We start from the raw sequence: 25,219 nt of genomic DNA on the forward strand, positions 1-25,219 counted from the left end.
TCAGACTCTTTATCTAACAATCTTTCTTCTAGTTAAACCTCAAGTTCTATTGTGGGGGGAGAGCTCTTTTTGTATTCCTATTTCATTTTGTGCTTCCAAGGATATAGATGGAGATGGAACTTTAATGTTGCAATTTCTTTAGGGGAACTATGATATTCATTGTGGGGAGTGGCATCACTAGCTATCACGGGGAAGAGGGAGAAGGCAGTGGACAACACGCATGACACACTCGCCCGTGATGGCCCTGTGGTGGCTATCTCCCTGTGACAAATACCATTTTTGTTTTTGGGAATAACACAGCGGCTGAGAGGTTACATATATTTCCTGTGTGCCAAGCAGAAGGGAGCGCTTCCACCTGGGAGATCAACTGTTGCCAACACAAGTTCAGCATTTCCGTTTCGAGACAGTGAGATTGAGATGGAGCTGAATGAACTTCGGAGAAAAGCCAAGGAATTTTAAAATTCCTATCCATGTCCTCTCTGAATCTGTGGGAATCTGTTCAGCATTTTCTGCTTCGTCAAATGGTTCACTTGGTCTCATAACTGAAGAAGAAATGGCCTCGCAATGGAAATGTCGAGGGGCCAGGCTTGATTTTGGAAATGAATGAAAATTATGTAACTGTATATGTTACGAACTTTATTTATCTGTGAACCATCGTTGGCAATTCTGTACATTATTTTCGAGTGTATTATACTCGAGACTATCTAGCATCGTCTCTGATTTCCCGCTACCTCTGCCTGAGCACCGACATTTTTCAACATTTTTTTTTTTTGGGACGTCTTGATGATAAATCAATCGATAATATTTTACTGTTTGTCATCATTTAAATTGCTTATCCTTTGACATGTTTAAGCCTATCCAATTGTGACAAAATGATAGTATTATGAAATGATTATTTTGATGATTTATTTGGATACTTGTGTTTGATCTGGCACTTGGTGTTGCATTCCATGGCCAGAACAGTGATGATGGTGCCTTGGCTCAGAAACCTTATTGGCATACAAGACCCTTTGAAAATGAACGAATTCCTTTAGAGGTTTAGGTGAATTATTAAGAAGATTATTGATTTGCTTGATTCTCCTACAAAAGTAGAATTAAACTTGATATCCGTTGATTCTTCCAAGAAATTTTCAATTCTTATGGATAGATTTGCGATTATTTGTAGCATTTGATTTGTATAATTATTTTGACTTATTATTTGATCAAATTCATTATTTGTTTCCTTGACCTCTTTGTATGGTGAGGCTATCACCTTTGTTCCTTTGTAATCTATTTTGATTGAGTCTGTGGGCGGATGTATTGAGGATAGATTATTGTTGTCTAAAAGCTTTTAATTCTTTTTATTATTATGAATGACATTGACGGTTTGTCTATCCTTTAAATATTTGAAAAATAAAATATTCTTTTGAGTTTTTTGCATTTCCTCTAATCAATCAGCTCTTATTTTTTTTTTCTCTTTCTTCCTTATTCTATTTTTTGAAAATTCAACTCTATTCTTTTGATTTAATTTATGCTTATAGTCATATTTGGTTCAAATTTCTTACTTGTAGTTAATAAATTATTTCTTTGGCTTTCTTCTAAAACTTTTTTTTGATCTTCCTCTAATGCTTGAGACATAGTTGGAGAAATTGATTCTTCAGAATCCTTTTGATAATGTCCTTGTGGTATTTCTGGTTCAAAGTTAACTCCTTTAAGTTTGTAAAATTTATTTGGTTCTGTATAAACACTTGAAATACTTTTTCTGCCTAAATTTTCAGATTGTCTTGAACTTGAACATTGAAAACTAATTTTGACATTTCCACTTGGGTCTTGAATAATACTTGTAGCCATTGTTTTTTGAATTGTTTGAATTTTTTCATCATTGTTTTCATTTAACTCATTAAATTTCCATTTTCCCCCAGTTTGAATCTCATGTCAAAGAAGTTTCTTTGGTTGAGATACCAATGAGGTATGTTCATTGTTAGCTTGTAATAATAGTGTTGACCCTTTTGGACTTTCTTTGATATCATTTGGAAACACTATTTGTAGTAACTCGAATCAAGAGATAAAGGAATAAATTAATAAAAGAGAAGGATGGAAAATTTAAGAAAAAGGAGCAGCATGACCTCATCGACGAATCCCAGTTTTCGTTGACGAGCGCCCTTTTAGGGATCGTTGACGAAGTTCAGGTTCTCGTCGACGAAGAGATCTTGAGAGTTTGGGATAAATTCAAGTTTTAGGTTCGTTGACGAAGCCAGGTGGTCGTCGACGAATGCTCTTCTGCGGTTTGTCAACTAAGATGTCATCTTGTCGACGAATGTGACTGGGTCAAAGACCTAAAGGTGAAGCAAACTTTGAAATTTTAGAAAAATAAATTTCACTCTCTCTAGAACCATGAACCAAACTCTCTCTCCTCGATTTTATCGCCAATCGTCGTCAGATTCAATGATCGGAAGTTACCACTACGATCTAGGAGCAATTTTCTACATATCTAGCATAGTGGATTATTGATCCGGGCATTTTGGGCCCCACTCCCAAAAGTTAGGGTTTCTGCCTTTCGGGGCGTTTTTCAAGAAAATAGGTAAGAGGATTATATTATGTTAGCTATGTTTATGAGTTTTAACCAGATAAAATGTTAAAATGGTTTATATATATTTACAACTTTTCTAGGGTTCTCGAGCCTAGGGTTCGGTTAACCAACTTTATTTCCAAAACCAACCGTGTAAATTTAAATATGATATTATTAAAGTATAGTATTGGACTTTTTGAACGTTTTCACCGGTTAGAAAATTGTTCATTCAAACCATAGGCTTGTTTTAAAACCAACCAAAGACGGTAGGGTTGATTATCTTCATTTTTTCCGTATTTAGCTATATATCTATATTTAGTAAAAATAACAACTTGGAGATATTCATACCCCAGTTTTAACAGTAGTATTTACTTTCTTAAGCAGATGATTTATTTATGAGTTACCAGATGAAAAATTGTGTGGCATGAGTATAGTTTTTAATTGGCATTAAATGAGCAAGTTTTGTGTAATATTGAATGTAACAGCTATATGCTGATATATGAGATATGATGACTGTATGCAGAGAGAAGAGATATGATGGCTAACTGTCGAGTTTATGAAATGTCGGTTTTTATCAAGCCAGTTTATAACAGATATGATACGCCGGTTTTTATCGAGTCAGTATCTAGCAGATATTTTCACAGAATTATATATAGCTTATGTTCTATGCAGTTTTATGAAATGAATTATGATTATAGTTTTATACGATGTAAATTGCCATATATGATAATAGAACCCTATTGTTATGATCTCATGGTTAGAGCACGATACCGTGGCTATATGTATGTAAGGGTGCAACCACGCGTCTTAGATAGAGTGTGGATGGGAAATGCAATTGGTGGCTTGGGTAAAGTACTCCCTAATGCATAAATTCTGGGGCTCCATCCGATACAGTAATTTCGAATGACTCTGCCTTCGGGCACAAGGCAGGCTTCATCGTACTACTATTATATTTGACTTAGCTATAGTCGGCCGGCTATATGCTAGGTCTAGTCTCTGGACCGCACAACTCGTCATGGGGGGAAGTATGTCGCACGTGAATGTGATGACGTGACGACGCTAGTCCTATAGACCAGGTTGTATCTTCTAGGCATATATGGACATATTTACTATAGAAAGGGCTATATTGAGCCAGCAGTATGTATTTTTAGATTTGTAAAGCAATACAAATTTTAAAATGCTAATTAAATGTATTTAAATGTTAGCAGTATATGTACACACGAAATCTCATGCTAGCCACACACTAATGATAATATAATCCATCTTACTGAGTGGTGTCTCACCCTAGCATACAAATGTTGTTTCAGGTTCTCTGAGGGATCAAGCCTAGCGTTCTGTTGGGTTAAGTTTAAACAGTAGACAATCCTTGCCAGAGCTGGTGAGATGTTAGACAATGTTTGTCTCTTTTGGGAATTGTAATAGCAAATTATGTCTTTAGTTATGTATGAATGTATATATGAGACAATTAGATACTCTGGTAACTTTTTAAAGGATGTATGTTTCCGCTGTGTATGTTTATACAGATTAGTATGGAACACTCATTTTTCCCTTATTTCGACAAGTTGTATATGTATGGTATTAGAGAGATGTATGTTATATATGTTTAGTGGCACTCTGGGCCCACCCAGAGGGTTGGGGCGCTACTGGTGGTATTAGAGCTTAGGTTGCTAGGTTCTGTAGACTAAGTTAGATGGTCTTACCAGAGTATAGGTGTTAGAGTACTTTCGAGTTTTGCTTCGTAAGCTTGGAGGTAGAAATCCATTGGTGGACTTCTGTGTTTTTCTGGATCAGTTGACGGGTTCAAAAAGTCACGGCCATCCATTGACGGTTTTGTTTCCAAGTGGAGGGGCAGAACTTGAGTTAGAATGAGGGTATTAGGTTGGCAGAGTACGTGGTCATTAGGGACGTTGGTTTATTAAGGTGAGTCTTATAGTATTGTAGTTATAGTAGATATGTAAGGTACCAAGATTCTAAACAATTTTCTTAATTGTCTCTTCAAGATGAAGTCCAAGGAGAATATTGCTAACGCTGGAGGCAACAGCAGTGAAGGGGTTGGCCATGAGGCTGGCAGTGACTCCACAGTGGTATTGCGCGACTTCGCCCAGTAGCTTATGTATTGTAGTTATAATAGATATGTAAGGTACCAAGATTCTAAACAATTTTCTCAATTGTCTCTTCAAGATGGAGTCCAAGGAGAATATTGCTAACGTTGGAGGCAGTAGCAGTGAGGGGGTTGACCATAAGGCTGGCAGTGACTCCACAGTGGTATTACGGGACTTCACCCAGCAACTTATGGCTGAAGTTGTGCGAACTTCTAGGGGGTAGGACCGTCCCACGACTGAGCTAGGAGGTTCTATTAATCAGTTCACCCGACTAAAGCCTCCTACCTTTGTAGGGGGTACAGACCCGATTTGAGTAGAGAATTGGATTCAGGAGATCGAGAAGATCTTGGTTGTTCTACATTGCACGGATGAGCAGAAGGTGCTCTACATGACTTTTTAGTTGACAGGCGAGGCAGAGAGATGGTAGGAATCAGTGAGGATGTTGGAGGAGCAAAGGCCAACACAAGTGGTAATGACATGGGGCCATTTCAGAGAGGTGTTCTTTGAGCGGTACTTTTCGGCCTCCGTCAAGAACGCGGAGATGGAGGAAGTCATGAACCTGACTCAGGGTCAGCTCACGGTTCAGCAATACGCCGCCAGATTCATGGAGTTATCGCGTTTTGCTTCTTTTATAGTACCGGACGAGGCGAGGAAGGCCTGGAAGTTTGAGAGGGGTTTGAAGAAGGAGATCCTGAAGCAGGTAGCAATACTGCAAAATTAGGATTTTGCTGCGTTGGTGGATAAGGTCACGGTGGCAGAGGAGAGCCTGCAGGGGGATTCAAAGGTTCAGATTCTGAAGAAGAGGCCAACACCTTCCAGTTCTTATTCAGGTGCGAGGCAGGGCACTTGGAAGAAATATGGTGATGGCGAAGGCCAGCGGCGAGAGACTGATGGTGGTACATCTTAGGGAACTTTTTCTTCCTCTACTTGTCCTATTTGTGGAAAGCGGCATTCAGGGAAGTGTATGTGGGGATCAGGTGTTTGCTACCGGTGTGGCAAACCAGGGCATGTGGCGCGTGATTACGGCATGCCGGGGAGCAATGCACCCCCGCAACAGCCATATCAAGGAGGTGCTTAGACACCACATGACAGATATCAGAGGGGTACAATCTAGGCAAAGGTGTATTTCTTAATTCCTGGCAACGCAGAGAATGCAGGAGATGTGGTGACAGGTAATATTTATATGCTTTCAAATAAAGTTGTGGTTCTATTTGATTCAGGAGTGACACATTCCTTTATTTCTCGGGTATTCGTTAAATTATGTGGGTTAGAGACACAACTATTAGATGCTGAATTAGTAGTGACTACACCATCAGGGTCAGTAGTCGTATGTAGTAGGGTGATTTGGGATATCCCAGCAGAGATTCAGGGGATAATATTACCAGTTAGTTTAATTGTGTTTGATATGCACGACTTTGATATCATTCTCGGGATGGATTGGCTAGTAGCCAGTTATCCCAACATCGATTGTCACAAGAGAGAAGTAGTATTTGAGCCTCCCGGGGAGCAGGAATTCAAGTATATGGGGTCATGTGTGCGTCCTGCACCACGTATCCTTTCATCTATTCAGGCTAGGAGGTTACTTCTGGAGGGATGCCAAGGGTGCCTAGCGTTTGTGAAAGAAACGCCGAAAGAAGAACTTAAGTTGGAGGAGATTCCCGTAGTAAGTGAGTTCCCAGATGTGTTTCCAGAGGACTTGCCGGGATTGCCTCCTGATCGTGAGGTAGAGTTCGCTATAGAGTTGACTCCAGGCATGACACCGATTTCAAAAGCTCCGTATCGTATGACTCTAACAGAACTGAGGGAATTGAAGGAGCAGCAACAGGATTTACTAGATAAGGGTTACATTCAACCGAGTGTTTCACACTAGGGAGCACCGGTGTTGTTTGTGAAGAAGAATGATGGGTCGATAAGGATGTGCATCGACTATAGAGAGATTAACAAGGTGACAGTGAAGAATAAATACCCGTTACCCAGAATTGATTATCTGTTTGACCAGCTACAGGACAAACATATTTTCTCTAAGATCGATCTGCGATCCGGGTATCATCAGTTGAAGGTGAAATCGGAGGATCTACCGAAGACTGCATTCCGAACGAGGTATGACTACTATGAATTTCTGGTTATGCCTTTCAGATTGACTAATGCTCCTGGAACATTTATGGACTTGATAAACACGGTATTCCACGAGTATCTAGATCAATTCGTGGTCGTTTTCATTGATGACATCCTAGTTTATTCGAGGAGTCCTGAGGAGCATGCAGTTCATTTGAGGTTGGTACTTCGAGTGCTCAAGGAGAAGAAGTTATTTGCAAAATTTAAGAAATGCGAGTTATGGTTAGAGCAAGTGGCATTCCTAGGTCATGTAGTATTAAGGAAGGGGTATCAATGGACCCGAGTAAGATAGAAGCTGTTGTGGACTGGATGAGACCAAAGAATGTTTAGGAGGTCAAAAGTTTTTTGGGTCTTGCAAGATACTACCGACGGTTTGTAGCAGGGTTCTCCAGATTATCAGGTCCATTGACGTGACTCACGTAGAATAACATAAAGTTTGAATGGACTAATGAGTGCGAGTAGAGTTTTCAGGAACTGAAGCAGTGGCTAGTTACTGCTCTAGTTCTGACCATTCCGTCAGGGGATGGTGGATTTGTTATTTATAGTGACACCTCTAAGAAAGGTCTCGGGTGTGTTCTAATGTAACAGGGAAAGGTAATTGGTTATGCTTCTCGTCAACTCAAGTAGTATGAGAAGAACTACTCGACACATGATATGGAATTAGAAGCGGTAGTGTGTGCATTGAAAATCTGGAGGCACTACCTGTACGATGAAAGGTGCGAGATTTTTATCGATCATAAAAGTCTTAAGTACTTTTTCACTCAGAAGGAGCTGAACATAAGGCAGAGAAGATGGTTGGAGTTGATAAAGGGCTACAACTGTATCATTAGTTACCACCTAAGAAAAGCTAATGTAGCTGATGCTCTGAGTCGGAAGTCGGTAGATGCATCAGTTTCAGTAGTAGAAGTTTAATATCAGATTAATATGGATCTGGAAAGCTTGGGTGTGAAGTTAGTGGAAGGAAATTACCAAGCCTTCATTGCTAGTTTGGTTGTGCAACTGACCTTACGGGAAAGAATCAGGATGGCTCAAACGAAAAATACAGAGCTAGTGGAGGTTGTAAAGGGAGTGCAAAATGGGTTGAAACCGGATTTTAGCATCTCAAATGATGGGGTGTTGAGATTCCATACCAAGATCTGTGTACCGAATGACGCCGATATTAAGTAGGTCATTCTATAGGAGGCATATTGTTCACTCTACACAGTACCAAGATGTACATGGATCTGTAGGAATCTTTCTAGTGGTCTAACATGAAAAGAGAGATTACCCGTTTCGTGGAGCAATGCCTGATATGTCAGCAGGTGAAGGCCGAGCACCAGAGGCCAGCGAGACCATTGCAACCACTTCTTATTCATAAATGGAAGTGGGAGCATATTTCCATGGATTTTGTTACGGGATTGCCATCAGTACTTCATAGACAAAATGAGATTTGGGTAGTGGTGATAGATTAACGAAGACTACCCATTTCATTCCGGTTAAAGTGAGTTATTCCATGGATAAGTTGGAAGAGCTTTATGTTCAGGAGATAATTAGATTGCATAGGGTGCTAGTGTCGATTATCTCAGATAGAGATCTACGGTTTACTTCCCGAACCTGGAAAAGTCTTCAAGAAGCGTTGGGATCTCAACTTACGTTCAGTACTGCATTTCACCCACAAACCAATGGTCAATTAGAGAGGACCATCCAAATTCTAAAGGATATGTTGCAGACGTGTGTACTGAATTTTGGAGGCAGTTGGATCAGATCTCTACCATTGGTTGAGTTCGCCTACAATAATAGTTACTAGTAAAGTATTGGGATAGCACCGTATGAGGCACTGTATGGTCAGAGGTATCGATCTTTGTTGTATTGGGATGAGTTTGGTGAGTGAGAGATTTGTCAGAGCTGATCTAGCAGACCTCAGAGAAGGTCAAGCTCATTAGGGAACAAATTAAAGCAGCTCAGAGTCGGCAGAAGAGCTACGCAGATACATGCCGACTGGAGCTAGAGTTCGAGGTGGGTGATGCTATATTTTTTAAAATTGCTCTGATGAAAGTAGTGATGAGGTTTGGTAGGAAGGACAAGTTGAGCCCTAGGTACATTGGACCGTTCAAAATTCTGGAGAGAGTCGGTTCGGTAGCGTACAAGCTAGCATTACCTCCCACATTGTCTAGGATTCACGACGTGTTCCACGTGTCCATGCTTAGGAGTTATGTTCCAGATCCTTCGCATGTGATTAGTTACAAGTCATTGGAGCTCGGGGAAACGTTAGCATATAAGGAGATACCTGTTTAGATCCTAGATCATAGAGAGCAGGAGCTACAAATGACGAGGATTCCGTTAGTAAAAGTGTTGTGGCGTAATTATGTAGTGGAGGAGGCTTCATGGGAGTTAGAGGCAGAGATACGTTAAAAGTATCCTCATTTTTTCAAAGATGCTCAGAGTTAGTCAGGTGAGTAGATCACTCGGTAAGTGGTTTTTATGTATGCATAGTGGTTAGAGTAGGTTTGGTTATGATTTAGCGTATGTTTGGTCTTCAGGAGAGTTTTTTTGGATATTGTAATCTCCTGAGACATTATGTGTAACCACGGTATTCCTCCACCATAAGTGAGGGCAGGTAATAAATTTGGGACCGGGCTGCTATGTGGGTGGCCGCCGGCTCTTTCTAAAGTCAAAGTAGTGATAATTTAGATGATGTGATAGAAAATAGTTAGCAAATTTCAGGGACGAAATTTTTTTTAAGGAGGGGAGATTGTAATAACCCGAACCAGGAGCTAAAGGAATAAATTAATAAGAGAGAGGGATGGAAAATTTAGGAAAAAAGAGCAGCATGGCCTCGTCGACGAATCCCAATTTTCATCGTCGAGCGTCCTTCTAGGGATTGTCAACGAAGAGATCCTGAGAGTTTGGGATAAATTCAAGTTTCAAGCTTGTCAACGAAGCTAGGTGGTCGTCGACGAACACCCTTCTGCGGTTCGTCGATGAAGACGCCATCTCGTCGACGAATGTGGCTGGGTCAAAGACTTAAAGGTGAAGCGAGCTTTGAAATTTTAGAAAAATAAATATCTCTCTCTCTCTCTCTCTCTCTCTCTAGAACCACAAACCAGACTCTCTCTCCTCGATTTTCTTGCCAATTGAGTCATATTCAACGATTGGAAGTTACCACTAAGATCTAGGAGCAGTTCTCTACATATCTAGCGGAGTGGATTATTGATTCGAGCATTTCAGGCTCCACTCCCCAAAGCTAGGGTTTTGGCCTTTGGGGCGTTTTTCAGGAAAATAGGTAAGGGGATTATATTATGTCAACTATGTTTATGAGTTTTAACCAAATGTGTGTGTGTGTGTGTGTGTGTGTATATATATATATATATATATATATATATATATATAGATATAGATATACGACTTTTCTAGGATTTCTGAGCCTAGGATTCGTTTAACCGACTTTATTTCCAAAACCCACGATGTAAATTTAAATATGATATTTTTAAAGTATAGTATTGGACTTTTTGAACATTTTCAACGGTTGAAAAATTGTTAATTCAAACCATAGACTTGTTTTAAAACCAACCAAAGACAGTAGGGTTGATTATTTTCATTTTTTTTTCCCGTATTTAGCTATATATCTATATTTGGTAAAAATAACAACTTGGAGATATGTATACCCCATTTTTAGCAATAGTATTTACTTTCTCAAGCAGATGATTTATTTATGAGTTACTAGATGAAAAATTGTGTGACATAATTATAGTTTTTTATTGGCATTAAATGAGCAGGTTTTGTGTAATACTGAAATGTAACGTGATGTAGGACGGGAATGGTCGACCTATGTCCTACGATTCAACCCTCACACAAGCACATACATTTAAACACTTTAATTTAAGAATTTAATTATCCGAACATAAACACAATAAATCATGTTTTATTTCACATGTTCAAGGATTTTGAAATGGTGTATGACTTGTCCAGCGATTAAGTCTCGATTGGTTCTTTCACAAAGGAATCAAGTTATATACTGAAAAGTTGTTATTTCAAAGATTCAAGAATAAAAGTTCTATGTTAGCAAACTAATATTCATACAATTGATTTTAACTAACAAGTACCAATATTGCAATCTATGGATCAAATGGACTATTCAAAGATGTGATTTTAATCTACTAGCAAGGGTTCACAAAATATAAAAAAGATTCAAACACAAGTATTGAAGTTACCAAGATATTGGTTTGGATGACTTGACGTTGTTCCACACGTAGTTAGGTCATACCGTTGGTCCTTTGTACAAGCTTTGAATCACAAGATGAACACAACAATGAAGTGTAGATGATGATCGTCGTGTGGGTGTATGAAGACGTTGGTCGTGTGGTGTTGATGGGGGCCGTGAGAATATTAGATGGAGGAGGGGTTGATGGAGTCGTTGGATAGTTTAATGGTCCCTCACCACTTGATCTCCGGAGAGAATGTCGTTGCCTCACACTACTCACTCACAAGGAGAGGAACAAGCTTTACAAGCTCAAGCAAAGAGATGCTTCTTCAATATTAAACTTCAACTTCATGTCTTGTTCTTACGATAAGAAAGCTATTTATAGGCATAACTTAGGAGACAAAGCTTTAAACATTCAACAACTCTCAAAAATTTTCAACAACAACTCTCAATAACTTTCAACAACAACTCTCAACAACTTTCAACAACTATTAACCTAACACAATTAATACTTACTAAAAAAACAAGGAACTCCAACTCATAAGCACACAAGTCAAGCTTAGTTGTCTTGCATTATTACAATTCAAATTTGAAATTTAAACACATTCCAAAAGGAAGGCCAAAACCGTGTGGGACCCATTGGAGCCATGTGGGGGCCACATGGGTTTTGAGTTGGACTTTGCTTCAATACTTCACTTGGGTCTTCAAGCACCTAGTAATCTTGAAATAACATATACACGAAAAATATAAATTAACACAATAGCAAAGTCTTCACATAAAAAAAAATCTTCCATCAAAGAAGTAGATGATCTTCAATTAATCCCATGTTTTCCTGCAAAATAGATATAAACAATAGTGGACATCTGGAGGTCGTCCACGTGTCACCATGTCAGCAAAGGAGTAGAGATCGGGAGGTCGTCTATGTGTCATCATATCAGTAAAAGGGATACATAAGGCATGTTGATCCCCATCATCTCTCCCGGGCCCAAAAGAATTCTTCTCCAAAGATTTAGAGGTGATGTATTGGGAATACAATTCTGAAGTGTGATGAAAAAGGTCTTCTTTAAGTATCCAGCTTCTCTCAATAAGTGGTTTGTTTCTCCACTTGACAAAGAACTTTTGATATGATCCTGCTCGTGTGAACTTTAGCTTGTCATCCAAGATTACATCAAGGTACTTGGGCATGGGTAAGGGTAGAGGCAAAGGCAATTTCGGGTTTTCAGGGTCAAAAAGAGTGGGAAATGGAGTGGGGTCACCTACAGGGTTAGAATTTGAAGGTTCCATAAAATAAGATGCTACAAGAAAAAGGGTTAGATTTTCAACATTAAAAACATTGTCTATGCTAAAATCAATAGGAATATTAAGCATGTAAGCATTAGAACTAGTTTTCTTGAAAATTTTGAAATGATCCATCTTGTTAGCATATAACTTCCTCACCTTTCCTACAAGAATCTGCTCAGGATGAATCTGGACCATAACCATATCACCTTTTGAAAATTCTTTCAACATGCAATGTAGGTCAGCAATAGATTTATAATGTTCATGATTCAAATTAACCTTCATTCTTATTTCAGAGTATAGATTGTGTATATGCTTTGCAAAAGCATCAGTCGGCTCGCTCACTCTAGACATAAGTGGTAGTGGAATAAGATCTACAGGCTTTCTAGGACTATATCTTGTAATAACCTGAAATGGGCTGAGTATTGCGGTCCTATCCACTAAACTGCTGAATGCAAAATTAGCCGCATGAAGGCATAAATCCCAAGATATAATGTTTTCAACTACCTTACATCTCAATAGGTCCCTACGGGTCCTATTTATTAGTTCAACTTGACCAGTAGTTTGGGGATAGTAAGCACTAGAACATTTAAGTTTGGTGCCTAACATGGTCCTTAAGGCTTTCAAGAAGTAACCTATGAGTTTTACATCTTTATTTGAAACAATGGTTTTGAGAAACCTATGCTTGATGAGAATCTTGTTGGTTGCTCTATCATTGATGCATGTGCTCAAAGTGTTATCTTCCTTGGGATTAGGGAAAGTAAGGTAGGAAAGTGGACCTAAACTCTTATGAACAAAGTCATGTTCATTCAATTTATTCACTTGTTTCAGCTCCTCATGTTCTATCGGGTTCACTTTATGATGTGGTAAATGAGGCAGAGATGAATAAGGAACAAGGTCAGTGATATGTTGATTGTCTCTCGTGGGAGATAACTCACTAGGTAACTCAAAGATGACATCCTTAAATTCAGAAGGTAGGGATGATACTTCTACGAGTGTTTCTTTCTCAGAAAGGGCCATTTCAGTCTCCTTAGTAACAACCACCAACACTTGTTGTGTATCTTGACTTTCCTGCTCAAACGACTCTTCAATTATGATATTCAAGGTTTCTCCACTAGTTTCTTTCTTTTCCTTCTTCTTTTTCTCACCATCTTCCTTATCAAGTGCCAAGTTCCTAGAGGGACATTGTTTGGGAAAGTGTCCTTGTTTATGGCACCTAAAGCACACTGCACTGCCAGAACTCTGGTGAGAGGATCCAGTCATAGGTGCTTTCCCTTTGTCCATAGGTTTTTGGTCCGTGGGATTGCTCCCTCGGGAAGCAACTTGACCTGATTGCGCTGGTTGAGACTTTTCATAACTCTGAATCTAGTGAGAGTATGATTCATTGGAAGAGGTATCAAACCGTTTTCCCATGTGCCCTTTAGTCATTTGCTCAAATTCATAAGCTAAAATATAGGCATGTTCAAGGGACTTAATGTGATATGGGAATAGTTTTCTCCTCAGTTTAAGCTTTAATCCTAGGCAAAATCGAGAGGTCTGTTGACTATCAGTCTCATAGACACCACATCTTACAGTCAGCTTATTGAATTGATTCATATATTCTAGAACAGTCATGCTACCTTGATGCAAGTCGTAAAGCTGATCTATAAGGTGCTCTCTATAACTAAGGGGGTGCATACTTCTCCCTTAATCTGTCCTTCGTTAGATCCCAATGCTCAATGGGTCTATGGTTTAATCTCGCTTCTTGCCTCTCAACGTTTATCCAATGGAGTTTGGCTTGCCCAATTAGTCTCATTTTTGCAAACATCACTCGGTGTGAGTCATGCATCTTACACCACTCAAAATAGGCATCCATTCTAGTCAACCAATCTTGGAATACTTTAGGATCCTTTTGTCCATCAAAGGTAGGGGCTTCTATCCTCATTTCATCATTGTAAGGATCACAATGGTCCCTATGGCAAGGTCTCCTAATATGAAGGTCATCAACGTCATAGTCCTCATCATCCCAATGTTGGGCATAGGGCTCATGACGTGGGGGTATCCTAGCAATGTCATCTTGGCGACTCACTCGCCTTTGTGGAGGGAGGGAAGGTCTTTCTCTAGGAGTCATAAGTGGCTCGCTCTCAACATGAATCCTATGACCTCGGTGAGGATTCCCGACTTGAGTAGACATCCTAGGGGTTGGGAAAGGATTCGGAGAGCACTAGGGCAGCCCTTTGGAATGGTGTTTGGTTACACAAGGGAAGGTCAAGTGTAAACGTAACATAATTGAGGTCCAAATACCCAAAATTCAGAGTATAGATGGGCTGTTGTTGGCAAAACTGTCACCCGTTTTTCTGGAAATCCGAGAGCTGCTAAAGGATTTTCAACTGCAAACACCTTTTGGTATTTGGGGCATAAATTTTGCTACAGAACTCCAAATAAGGCGATCTTAGTGTCAAAAGAAAGCTAAGAAAATTTTCCACAACTCTTGTGTTTAAGGTTTTTGAAGATGGTAAGGTTTTGATAGTTAAAATCGCACATCAATATGGCAGACGGAAAATGAAGATGTTGGGACTTAGAGGGTTCACCTAATTCGAACTAGGCTCTGATACCAAGATGATGTAGGACGGGAATGGTCGACCTATGTTCTACGATTCAACCCTCACACAAGCACATACACTTAAACACTTTAATTTAAGAATTTAATTATTCGAACATAAACACAATAAATCATGTTTTATTTCACATTTTCAAGGATTTTGAAAAGGTGTATAACTTGTCCAGCAATTAAGTCCCGATTGGTTCTTTCACAAAGGAATCAAGTTATATGCTGAAAAGTTGTTATTTCAAATATTCAAGAATAAAAGTTCTATGTTAGCAAACTAATATTCATACAATTGATTTTAACTAGCAAGTACCAATATTGCAATCTATGGATCAAATGGGCTATTCAAAGATGTGATTTTAATCTACTAGCAAAGGTTCACAAAATATAAAAAAGATTCAAACACAAGTATTGAAGTTACCAAGATATAGGTTTGGATGACTTGACGTTGTTCCACACGTAGTTAGGTCATACCGTTGGTCCTTTGTACAAGCTTTGAATCACATGATGAACACAGCAATGAAGTGTAGATGATGATCGTCGTGTGGGTGTATGAAGACGCTGGCCATGTGGTGTTGATGGGGGTCGTGCGAATATTAGATGGAGGAGGGGTTGATGGAGTCGTTGGATAGTTTAGTGGTCTCTCACCACTTGATCTCCGGAGAGAACGCCGTAGCCTCACACTACTCACTCACAAGGAGAGGAATAAGCTTTACAAGCTCAAACAAAGAGATGCTTCTTCAATATTCAACTTGAACTTCATGTCTTGTTCTTACGATAAGAAAGCTATTTATAGGCATAGCCTAGGAGACAAAGCTTTAAACACTCAACAACTCTCAAAAATTTTCAACAACAACTCTCAATAACTTTCAACAACAACTCTCAACAACTTTCAACAACTATTAACCTAACACAATTAATACTTACTAAAAAAACAAGGAACTCCAACTCATAAGCACACAAGTCAAGCTTAGTTGTCTTGCATTATTACAATTCAAATTTGAAATTTAAACACATTCCAAAAGGAAGGCCAAAACCGTGTGGGACCCATTGGAGCCATGTGGGGGCCACATGGGTTTTGAGTTGGACTTTGCTTCAATACTTCACTTGGGTCTTCAAGCACCTAGTAATCTTGAAATAACATATACACGAAAAATATAAATTAACACAATAGCAAAGTCTTCACATAAAAAAAATCTTCCATCAAAGAAGTAGATGATCTTCAATTAATCCCATGTGTTCCTGCAAAATAGATATAAACAATAGTGGACATCTGGAGGTCATCCATGTGTCACCATGTCAGCAAAGGAGTGGAGATCGGGAGGTCGTCTATGTGTCATCATATTAATAAAAGGGATACATAAGGCATGTTGATCCCCATCATAATGGCTATATGCTGAGATATAAGATATGATGGCTATATGCTAAAAGATGAGATATGACAACTAACTACCGAGTTTATGAAATGCTAATTTTTATTGAGCCAGTTTATAACAGATATGATACGCTGGTTTTTACTGAGTCAGTATCTAGCAGATATTTTCACAGAATTATGTATAACTTATGTTTTATGCAGTTTTGTGAAATGAATTATGATTACAATTTTATACGATGTAAATTGCCATATATGATAGTAGAGCTCTGTTGCTATGATCTCATAGTTAGAGCACGATATTGTAGCTATATGTATGTAGGGGTGCAACCACATGTCTTAGATAGAGTGTGGATGGGAAAGGCGATTGGTGGCTTGGGTAAAGTACTCCCCGATGTAGAAATTTCGAGGCTCCATCTGATGCAGTAATTCCAGATGACTTTGCCTTTGAGCACAAGGTAGGCACCATCGTACTACTATTATGTTTGACTTAGCTATAATCGGCCGACTATATGTTAGGTCCAGCCTCCTAGCTGCACAACCCGTCATGGGGGGAAGCATATCGCACGTGCATGTGATGGCGTGACGATGCTAGTCCTACAGACCAGGTTGTATCTTCTAGGCATATATGAGCATATTTACTATAGAAAGGGCTATACTGAGCCAGCAGTATGTATTTTCAGATTTGCAGAGCAATAAAGATTTTAAAATGCCAATTAAATGTATTTAAATGTTAGCAGTATACGTTCACTCGAAATCTCATGTTAGCCACACACTGATGATAATATAATTCGTCTTACTAAGAGACGTCTCACCCTAGCATACAAATGTTGTTTTAGGTCCTACGAGGGATTGAGCCTAGCGTTCTGCCGGACTGAGTTTAGACTATAGACAGTCCTTGCCAGAGCTAGTGAAATGTTAGACAATGTCTGTCTCTTTTTGGAATTGTACTAACAAATTATGTCTTTAGTTATGTATGGATGTATATGTGAGATAGTTAGATACTCTAATAAATTTTTAGAGGATGTATGTTTTCCGCTGTATATGTTTATATAGATCAGTATGGAACACTTGTTTTCCCCTTATTTGGGCGGGTTGCATATGTATGGTATCAGAGAGATGTATGTTATGTATATTTAGTGGCACTCTGGGCCCACCTAGAGGGTCGGGGAGCTACACTATTAAAGTTGTTAATTTGTAATAAAGTCTGTAGATCATTTCAAGGTTTGAAGACCTATTGTCCATATTATAATTCTTTGTTTGAATGTCTAATGTTAAAAGTTTGTATATTGATTCATCATGAAGATTTGCCTTAATGTTCGGATAACATTCAAAATATATTAGGCCTTCTGCAATATTTGACTCTAGCATTCCTAATAAGGAATCGTTAAACTCATGATGTCTGGCGTCTCTAAGTAAGACATAGACTAGCTTATTCAGACCGGCTCTTGTAAGAGGAAATAGTCCTACTTGTACCATTCCAATATGAATCCTATTATAGTTTGACTTATGGGCTGCTAAATCATCTAGACTCAAGAGTCTCTTTTGTTGTCTGGCTTCATTTGTTACTAATGAGATAGACTTATTAATAACTTTGACAAGATATTCTTCATGAACTTTTATTGAATCCTTTTGTTTAATGATTTGATATTCTGTTCTTGACATTTTCTAGATTTCTTTTCGATCTTATTTAGGTAAATCTTTACCATTCCAATTGGCTAATCTCTTTTCAATTTTTTCCAATGAAATTTGAATTTCTTTTTTGCTTGAAGTGGATTCTCTTTGATTCATTTTAATTTCTTTTAAAAACTTTCCTATTCGTTTAATATTTTGAACCAATTTATCCATTATCTTTCTTGATTTTTCCTAGTTTTACAAGTTTTGATATCCTAATCGGGACCACCCTCATGCTCTCCTGGCAAACGGGCTGACCATCAGGTTTCCACAGGCTGACCAATGCTTAGTGAAATCAAACATGCAATTTTCAGAAAAATAAAGAAGATCTAATACCAAATTGGGGCAGGATCGCTTCTAAAATGCAATTAAATAGAACAATTCAAATCAACTTAACTTGTCCAAAATCATCTGATTTTTCATGGTATAAAGATATCTTTCTTGCAGAAGTTCTAATGAGACCAGATGGTAGAAGTGGTTTTTGGATAGAAAAGTTTATAGGAGGATTACCAAAATTATTTGCTCAAAGAGTTAGGGATAGAATTAAAGATACCTTAGGAACAAATTATGCAACAATCACTTATGGTCAAATAATCAATGTCATTAATCATGAGGGTTTAAAACTGTGCAATGAACTTAAAATACAATCTCAAATGAAAAGTGAATTTAAAAGAAATAAAAGTGAACTAGGAGATTTTTGTGCTCAATACGGGTATGAGAAAATCCAAGCACTGCAAAAAAGCATGAGCATCATAAGTCTTATTATAAAAAACCTTCCAAAAGATATTATAAAAATTATGATAAAAACTATTATAGACGAAAAAAGAAAAATTACTCCAAACCATCAAAAGAAAAGTATAAGTCAAGATATAAAGATAAAAGAGAAAGAACTTGTTTCAAATGTGGTAAGAAGGGACATTATAGTAAAGAATGTAAGGTTAAACAAGAGATTAAAACATTAAATTGTAGTGATAAGCTCAAAAGACAATGCTTGCTTTAATTGCAGTAGTGATTTTGAATCATGAGTCAGAATTATCTTCTGAATCAGGAGAAGAATTTATTAATGAGTTTCAAGAAAATTCATCAGATTATTCAATAATTGAATCATCATCTAAATCGTGTAAAGAAGATGTAGGATTTTGTTTCTGTGATAAATGTTCAAAGTCAATAAATGTTATTTCAAAAGAAAGTGAAGTTATGTTAGAAATGATAGAACATATTGATGATCCAAGAGTAAAAAATAAATATTTAGCAAAATTAAAAGAACAACTAACAAGAGATGAAAAGCCAAAATTTCAAAAAGGTTATGATATTATAGATATTATCAATAGGTATAAAGAAAAAGAAAATTTAGTCAACAATACAAACAATCAACTTACTATACAAGACTTACAACGAGAAGTTAATAATACCAAGGAAGAAATAAGTAGAATAAAGAAAGAAATGACTAATTTAAAAATCAAAGCTAATTCATTTTGAGATAAGGGAAAAACCAAAATAGAATCAGAAGATGAACAGGAAGATGAAGCAAATGATTTTCAAGTTGACTTTGAAAGAGAGGCATTTTTAGGATACTTATCAAAGGTAAATATACATAAATGGTATACATAAGTTAAATTAGTAATTAACAAAACATTTGTTCTTGTTACTTGTGCCTTACTGGACACTAGAGTAGACATGAACTGTGTTCAAGAGGGATTAATTCTGACACAATATTACGAAAAAACTACAACTCAATTATATGAAGCAAATAATGCAAGGTTGCAAATACAAAACAAAATATCTAATGTACATATATGTAATCAAGATATTTGTTTAAAAACTACATTTATACTTCTCAAAGACATGCAACAAGAAATCATTCTAGGAACACCATTCTTTACACTTATTTATCCATTTCAAGCTAATGAAGACAATATTCATACGCAAATAGGAGGTCAAGAAGTGTTGTTTGAATTTTTAGATAAAATGAAAGAAAAAGAGGTCAATACGTTAAAAGATTTAGCAGTCAAAAGAACTAATTTAATAAGACAAAAAAGGAAACATGCTAAGCAATTATCAAAAGAAATTTATCATAAAAAAAATTGAAGAAAGAATACAAACCTTAGAAATAAAAAGTAAAATTGAGCAATTTAGAGAAAAATTAGAAATAGAAGTTTGTTCGAATTTACCCAATGCTTTTTGGTCTTGGAAAAAGCATATGGTAAAGTTGCCTTATACAAAAGATTTTATAGAAGACAAAATACCTACAAAAGCAAGACCAATCCAAATGAATCAAGAATTATTAGAATATTGTAAAAAGGAAATTAAAGATTTGTTGGAAAAAAAGCTAATAGGGAAAAGTAAATCTCCTTGGAGTTGCTTAGCATTCTATATTCAAAATGTAGCTGAACTAGAACAGAGAGCTCCAAGACTCGTCATAAATTACAAACCCTTAAACAAAACTTTACAATGGATTAGGTATCCAATACCTAATAAGAAAGATTTATTAAATAAGTTATGTAATGCTGCAATATCCTCAAAGTTTGACATAAAATCTGGATTTTGGCAAATTTAGATTACTGAAGAAGATAAGTACAAAACTGTATTTGCGGTACCATTTGGACATTACGAATGGAACGCAATGCCCTTTGGGATTAAAAATGCACCCTCAGAATTTCAAAACATTATGAATGAAATATCCAATCATTATGCAAAATTTACTATAGTATACATTAATGATGTCCTTGTATACTCTGAGTCAATTGAACAACATTTTAAACATCTTAACATTTTCCTTGAAGTAATTAAAAGGAATGATCTTGTGGTTTCTCAACCAAAGATCAAATTATTTCAAGTAAATGTTAGGTTTTTAGGTCATAAAATTTATCAAAACACAATTACTCCAATACAAAGATCATTAGAATTTACAGACAGATTTCCAAATGAAATTAAAGATAAAAATTAGCTTCAAAAATTTTTAGGATGTCTTAATTATGTTGTAGATTTTATTCCTAATCTTAGGATAATACTCAAGCCACTATTCAAAAAATTAAAAAAGAATCTGCTAGCATGGGCGGATGAATATACTCAAATAGTTATTAAGATCAAAGCCTTAGTCAAAACCTTACCTTGTCTCAATCTTCCTGATCCAAAAGCCTTTATGATAGTAGAAATGGATGCCTCTGATGTTGGATTTGGAGGTATTCTCAAAAAACGGTTAGGATCAAAAGAAACCCTAGTCAGATTTCATTCAGGTGCCTAGTTAGGTCCTCAAGTCAACTATTCAATAGCCAAAAAAGAAATTTTATCAATATTTTTATGCATTCAAAAATTTCAAGATGATTTATTTAATAAAGAAATTTTTCTTAGAGTTGATTGTAAAAGTGCAAAAGATATTTTAGAAAAAGATGTCAAAAATCTTGTTTCAAAACAATTCTTTGCTAGATGGCAAGCCATTCTTTTGTTTTTTGATTTTCAAATTGAATTTATCAAAGGAATTTCAAATTCAATGCCAGATTTTCTTACAAAAGATTTCTTACAGGGGAAAAATGCCTAGACAGAGAACAAGTGATTATTATTCAAAAGTCATCTCCTCAAAAGATGTCTCAACTGAAAATAGATTTTCACCCCTTACCAAACCATCAACAGTTCAAACCCCTTCTTTCAAAGAAATCATGGAAGACCAGCAAAGTTCTTCCTCTTCTCAGCAAAAGTCTGCAAAAAGTTACATTAATAAGGATATCATCGAAGATCTGTTTCCCATTGAACCCGAATGGGAATCATCTTCCCCCCTTGATGTTATCAAAAATTATTTTTTCAGAGGATGTCACTTTGACACTCCTGACACTTTAAACGATCGAAAGTTTTACGAATTAATTCTGATTGAAACAAACTCTGTTTTCATAGATCATAACTATGATCTTCAAGATGTTTCAAAAGTTATTTTTTCAAAAATCAAGATTTTAAAAATTATTACTCCTTTCGAGTGGGGTCAGCACCCACATGTCTCAAGACAGTTTTGAGGCGTCTTTTGCCCTCAAAACTATGATTACAAAAACTACATTGATGCTTGGTTCAATACAATGTTCGTTCGTAACTACAGTTATTCATGGTTTATCCATTTTGATCAAAAAATTTTGAAAAAATTTCCCAAATGGTTTTTATCATGGTTTTGGTTCTTCGGTCTTGAAAAAGGTATTTTTCCAGAAACAATTCAGAATGACTTTGAATTATTTCAAAAGAATTTTCATCATCCTCAGGATATGTCTGACAATTCTTCAAGCCTTCTACTATTCTATTCATATTTCATGATAACCTGGATTTTTTGCTGGGACTATGTTATAGTTCCTCCAGAAGAAAGTTCAACATGCTTTTCAAAAAACTATCAGAATAATTTACAAGGTTAGATGGTGGGACAAATCACCATGCTAGAAGGAAAAGTTCGTGTCGTGCCTAGCTTGTTCAAGCTATTGGTCATGATTCTCCTTTACAAAAGTTCCTATCCAAAATCAAAAGATAAAACGAAAGTCTTTGAAGAAGATGATACTGTTTCACTATGTTCAAGAAAATCCAAATCTAGCAGTCTGAAGTCCAAATTAATCAAGATGATAGCATAGCTGGAATCAAACGACTCTGATTCTTCCAATGATCATGATCCTCATAAGACTATTGATTTGAATTTACTGGGATCAGATATTGAGAAATGGTATGACTTTATTCGTAAAGAAGATCCAATGGTTGAGATGGCTTCGAGATCGAACTCTAAAACATCTTCAAAGAAGAAATAATCATAACAATTGTCAAAAGTTACGATTGAATATTTCCTCAGCATTCAAGATTTTAAAGATAATGGGTCAGCCTCCAGACCTATTTTTCAAAAGTTGCTGCTACTTTACTCAAAAGATGATAGAAATAATTTGTCTTAGCTTGTAATTATGAGAAAGTTTGAAAAGTGATTTTATAGTTGTCCACATTTATGCCAGCTTTGTAATTTTTTTTTTGAGTCTGTTCAGAAAGTACTGCGTGATAGTGGACTTTCCACCCAAAGGCGACCGTCCATGTGTCGTTATCACCTTTATTTTATTAAAAGTATTTTGTTTTTTGTGTCGGCTCGTTTGTCCTGTAAGATTCCAATGTTGAATTTAGTGGATGATGGGGTCCAATGAGTGATGGGTGGAGGTGATTCACTTAATCACTGGTTTTGATTGAAACTCAGTGGGGATTGCACACAAATATATTCAATTAATTTCTATCTGAAAATATAGAGAACTTCCAATAATGAAAAAAATTACATACAACTCAAAATACAATTTCTCTCACTGGTTATTCACCCTCTCTACACCACATATTACATTACACACACACACACACACATCTATCTATAGCAAGGCTAGAATAATATAATCAACAATGGTGGGCTGGCTAGTGAGGTTGCAGCCGACTCTAGTGCAAATTCAACAAAAGTGGGCTAGGATTGGTGGAGCTGCCACCGTCCCATCGTCAAGTTTAATCTTTGACATCCTCTCTTAAACTTGACTCTCCTAACTTTGTCATTCCAAGCATTGTCTTCAGTCTTGCAAAAATATCATACCTGAGTGGCTTTGTGAAAATGTCAGCAATCTGATCATACGTTCTGCAGGATATCAGTTCCATTTATTTTTTCTTGACATGCTCCTTGATAAAATGATATCGAGTATCAATATTCTTGCTTCTTTCATGGTAAACTGGATTCTTCGCAAGTGCAATCGCTGATCGGTTGTCGATGTAGACATCTATGGCGTTATTTTGAAGAAATCTCATATGCTTTAGTACATTCCTAATCCATATACCATGACAAACAGCTGAGCTGGTAGCAACATACTCAGCTTCACATGATGACAACGTTGTAATGGGTTGCTTCTTTGATGACCATGTAAATGTTGTATCTCCCATGAAGAATGTGAATCCAATCGTGCTTTTTCTTTCATCAAGATCTCTTCCCCAATCGTTATCTAAATAGACGATAAGTTTGCAATCACCTCTTGATGAATAGAACATACCATCTGTGATGGTAACCTTGACATAGCGAAGTATCCTCTTCCCTGCATTCAGATGAGACTAGTCAGGAGTCTCCATGTATCTACTGACAAGTCCAACTCCATAGAGTATGTCTGGTCTAGTGCACGTCAAATACCTCAAACTTCCAACTAGACTCTTGAAATATGTGGGCTCAATATCTCCTTGCTCATTCTTTCTCAACTCCAATCCCTTTTCAACCGGAGTTGTTACAGGATTGCATTTGTCTATCCCAAACTTCTTTAATATTTCTTGTGCATAGTGGCTCTAGGAGATGAAGATTCCCTTCTCGTTTTGCACAACTTCTATGCCAAGAAAATAAGTCATCTTGCCAATATCCATCATTTCGAATTCTTTTACCATGCTCCTCTTGAAAGCGGCAAACATCTTTAGCTTGTTACTGGTGAAGATTAGATCATCAACATATAGACATACAATCAGCATGCTTCCGTCTGTCTCCATCTTCATGTATAGCGCATGCTCGTAGGGACACTTCTTAAATCCATTCTTTTGGAAATAGTCATCAATCCTCATGTTCCACGCACGACGTTCCTACTTTAAGCCATAGAGTGCTTTCTTCAGCTTGTAAACTTTATCTTCATTGCCCTTCTTCACATATTCAGGTGGCTGATCGATATAGATCTCTTCTTCTAGAAAACTGTTCAGAAATGCTAATTTCACGTCCAGCTGGTAAATCTTTCATCCATTTTGTGCTAATAGTGAAATTAGTAATCTGATGATTTCAAGTCTGGAAATCGGGGCAAAGATTTCTCCATAATCAATCCCTTCTTTATGCTTGTAGCCTTTGGCGACAAGTCTTGCTTTGTATCTCTGAACTTCTCCTTGAGCATTCTTCTTGGTCTTGTAGATCCATTTCACACCAATAGTGTTGCGGCCCTTCGAAAGATTTGTCAACTCCCAAGTCTTGTTCTTCTCGATGGATTGAATCTCCTCATCCATCATTTTTTTCCATTTGTCTTCTTCTTAGCCTCCTCAAAGCTAACCAGGTCGTTGGTCAACAATAGAAAATATAGTGTAACATACTCTTCTATTATTTCTGTAGTTTCATACAGATCAGCTAGATTACGAGCTCCTCTAGGCCTCATGTCTGAGATTTCACGCTCAATTGGTGATGGAGATTCATTCCCATGTGGTGAACCATGTGGAGGTGTCGGCAACACAGGAACTTGTGACTCAATAGCCACTTCTCTTGTTTGCATGGGTTCTTCTCCTTCAAACGTCAATTCTGCATTTTTGGAAGATTCAACTTGGTCCCACTTCCAGAATTCATTTTCTTCAAAAATGACATCACGACTGTGAATGACTT

The 25,219-nt window shown here is 37.1% G+C and overlaps 1 protein-coding gene across 1 annotated transcript in view; it reads left to right on the forward strand.

Annotated features, from left to right (window-relative positions):
• The window catches only part of LOC131152976 (membrane-associated 30 kDa protein, chloroplastic), a 35,157-nt gene extending 34,335 nt beyond the window's left edge, over positions 1-822 (forward strand). The window contains exon 11 of the mRNA XM_058104963.1: positions 340-822. Within this exon, the coding sequence (XP_057960946.1) occupies positions 340-459 (120 nt within the window). The 3' untranslated portion in view covers positions 460-822. The remainder of the gene's footprint in view (positions 1-339) is intronic.
• Positions 823-25,219: the final 24,397 nt, after the last annotated feature.

The sequence above is a fragment of the Malania oleifera genome, chromosome 4 (assembly GCF_029873635.1).
Source record: "Malania oleifera isolate guangnan ecotype guangnan chromosome 4, ASM2987363v1, whole genome shotgun sequence".
NCBI lineage: Eukaryota > Viridiplantae > Streptophyta > Magnoliopsida > Santalales > Ximeniaceae > Malania > Malania oleifera.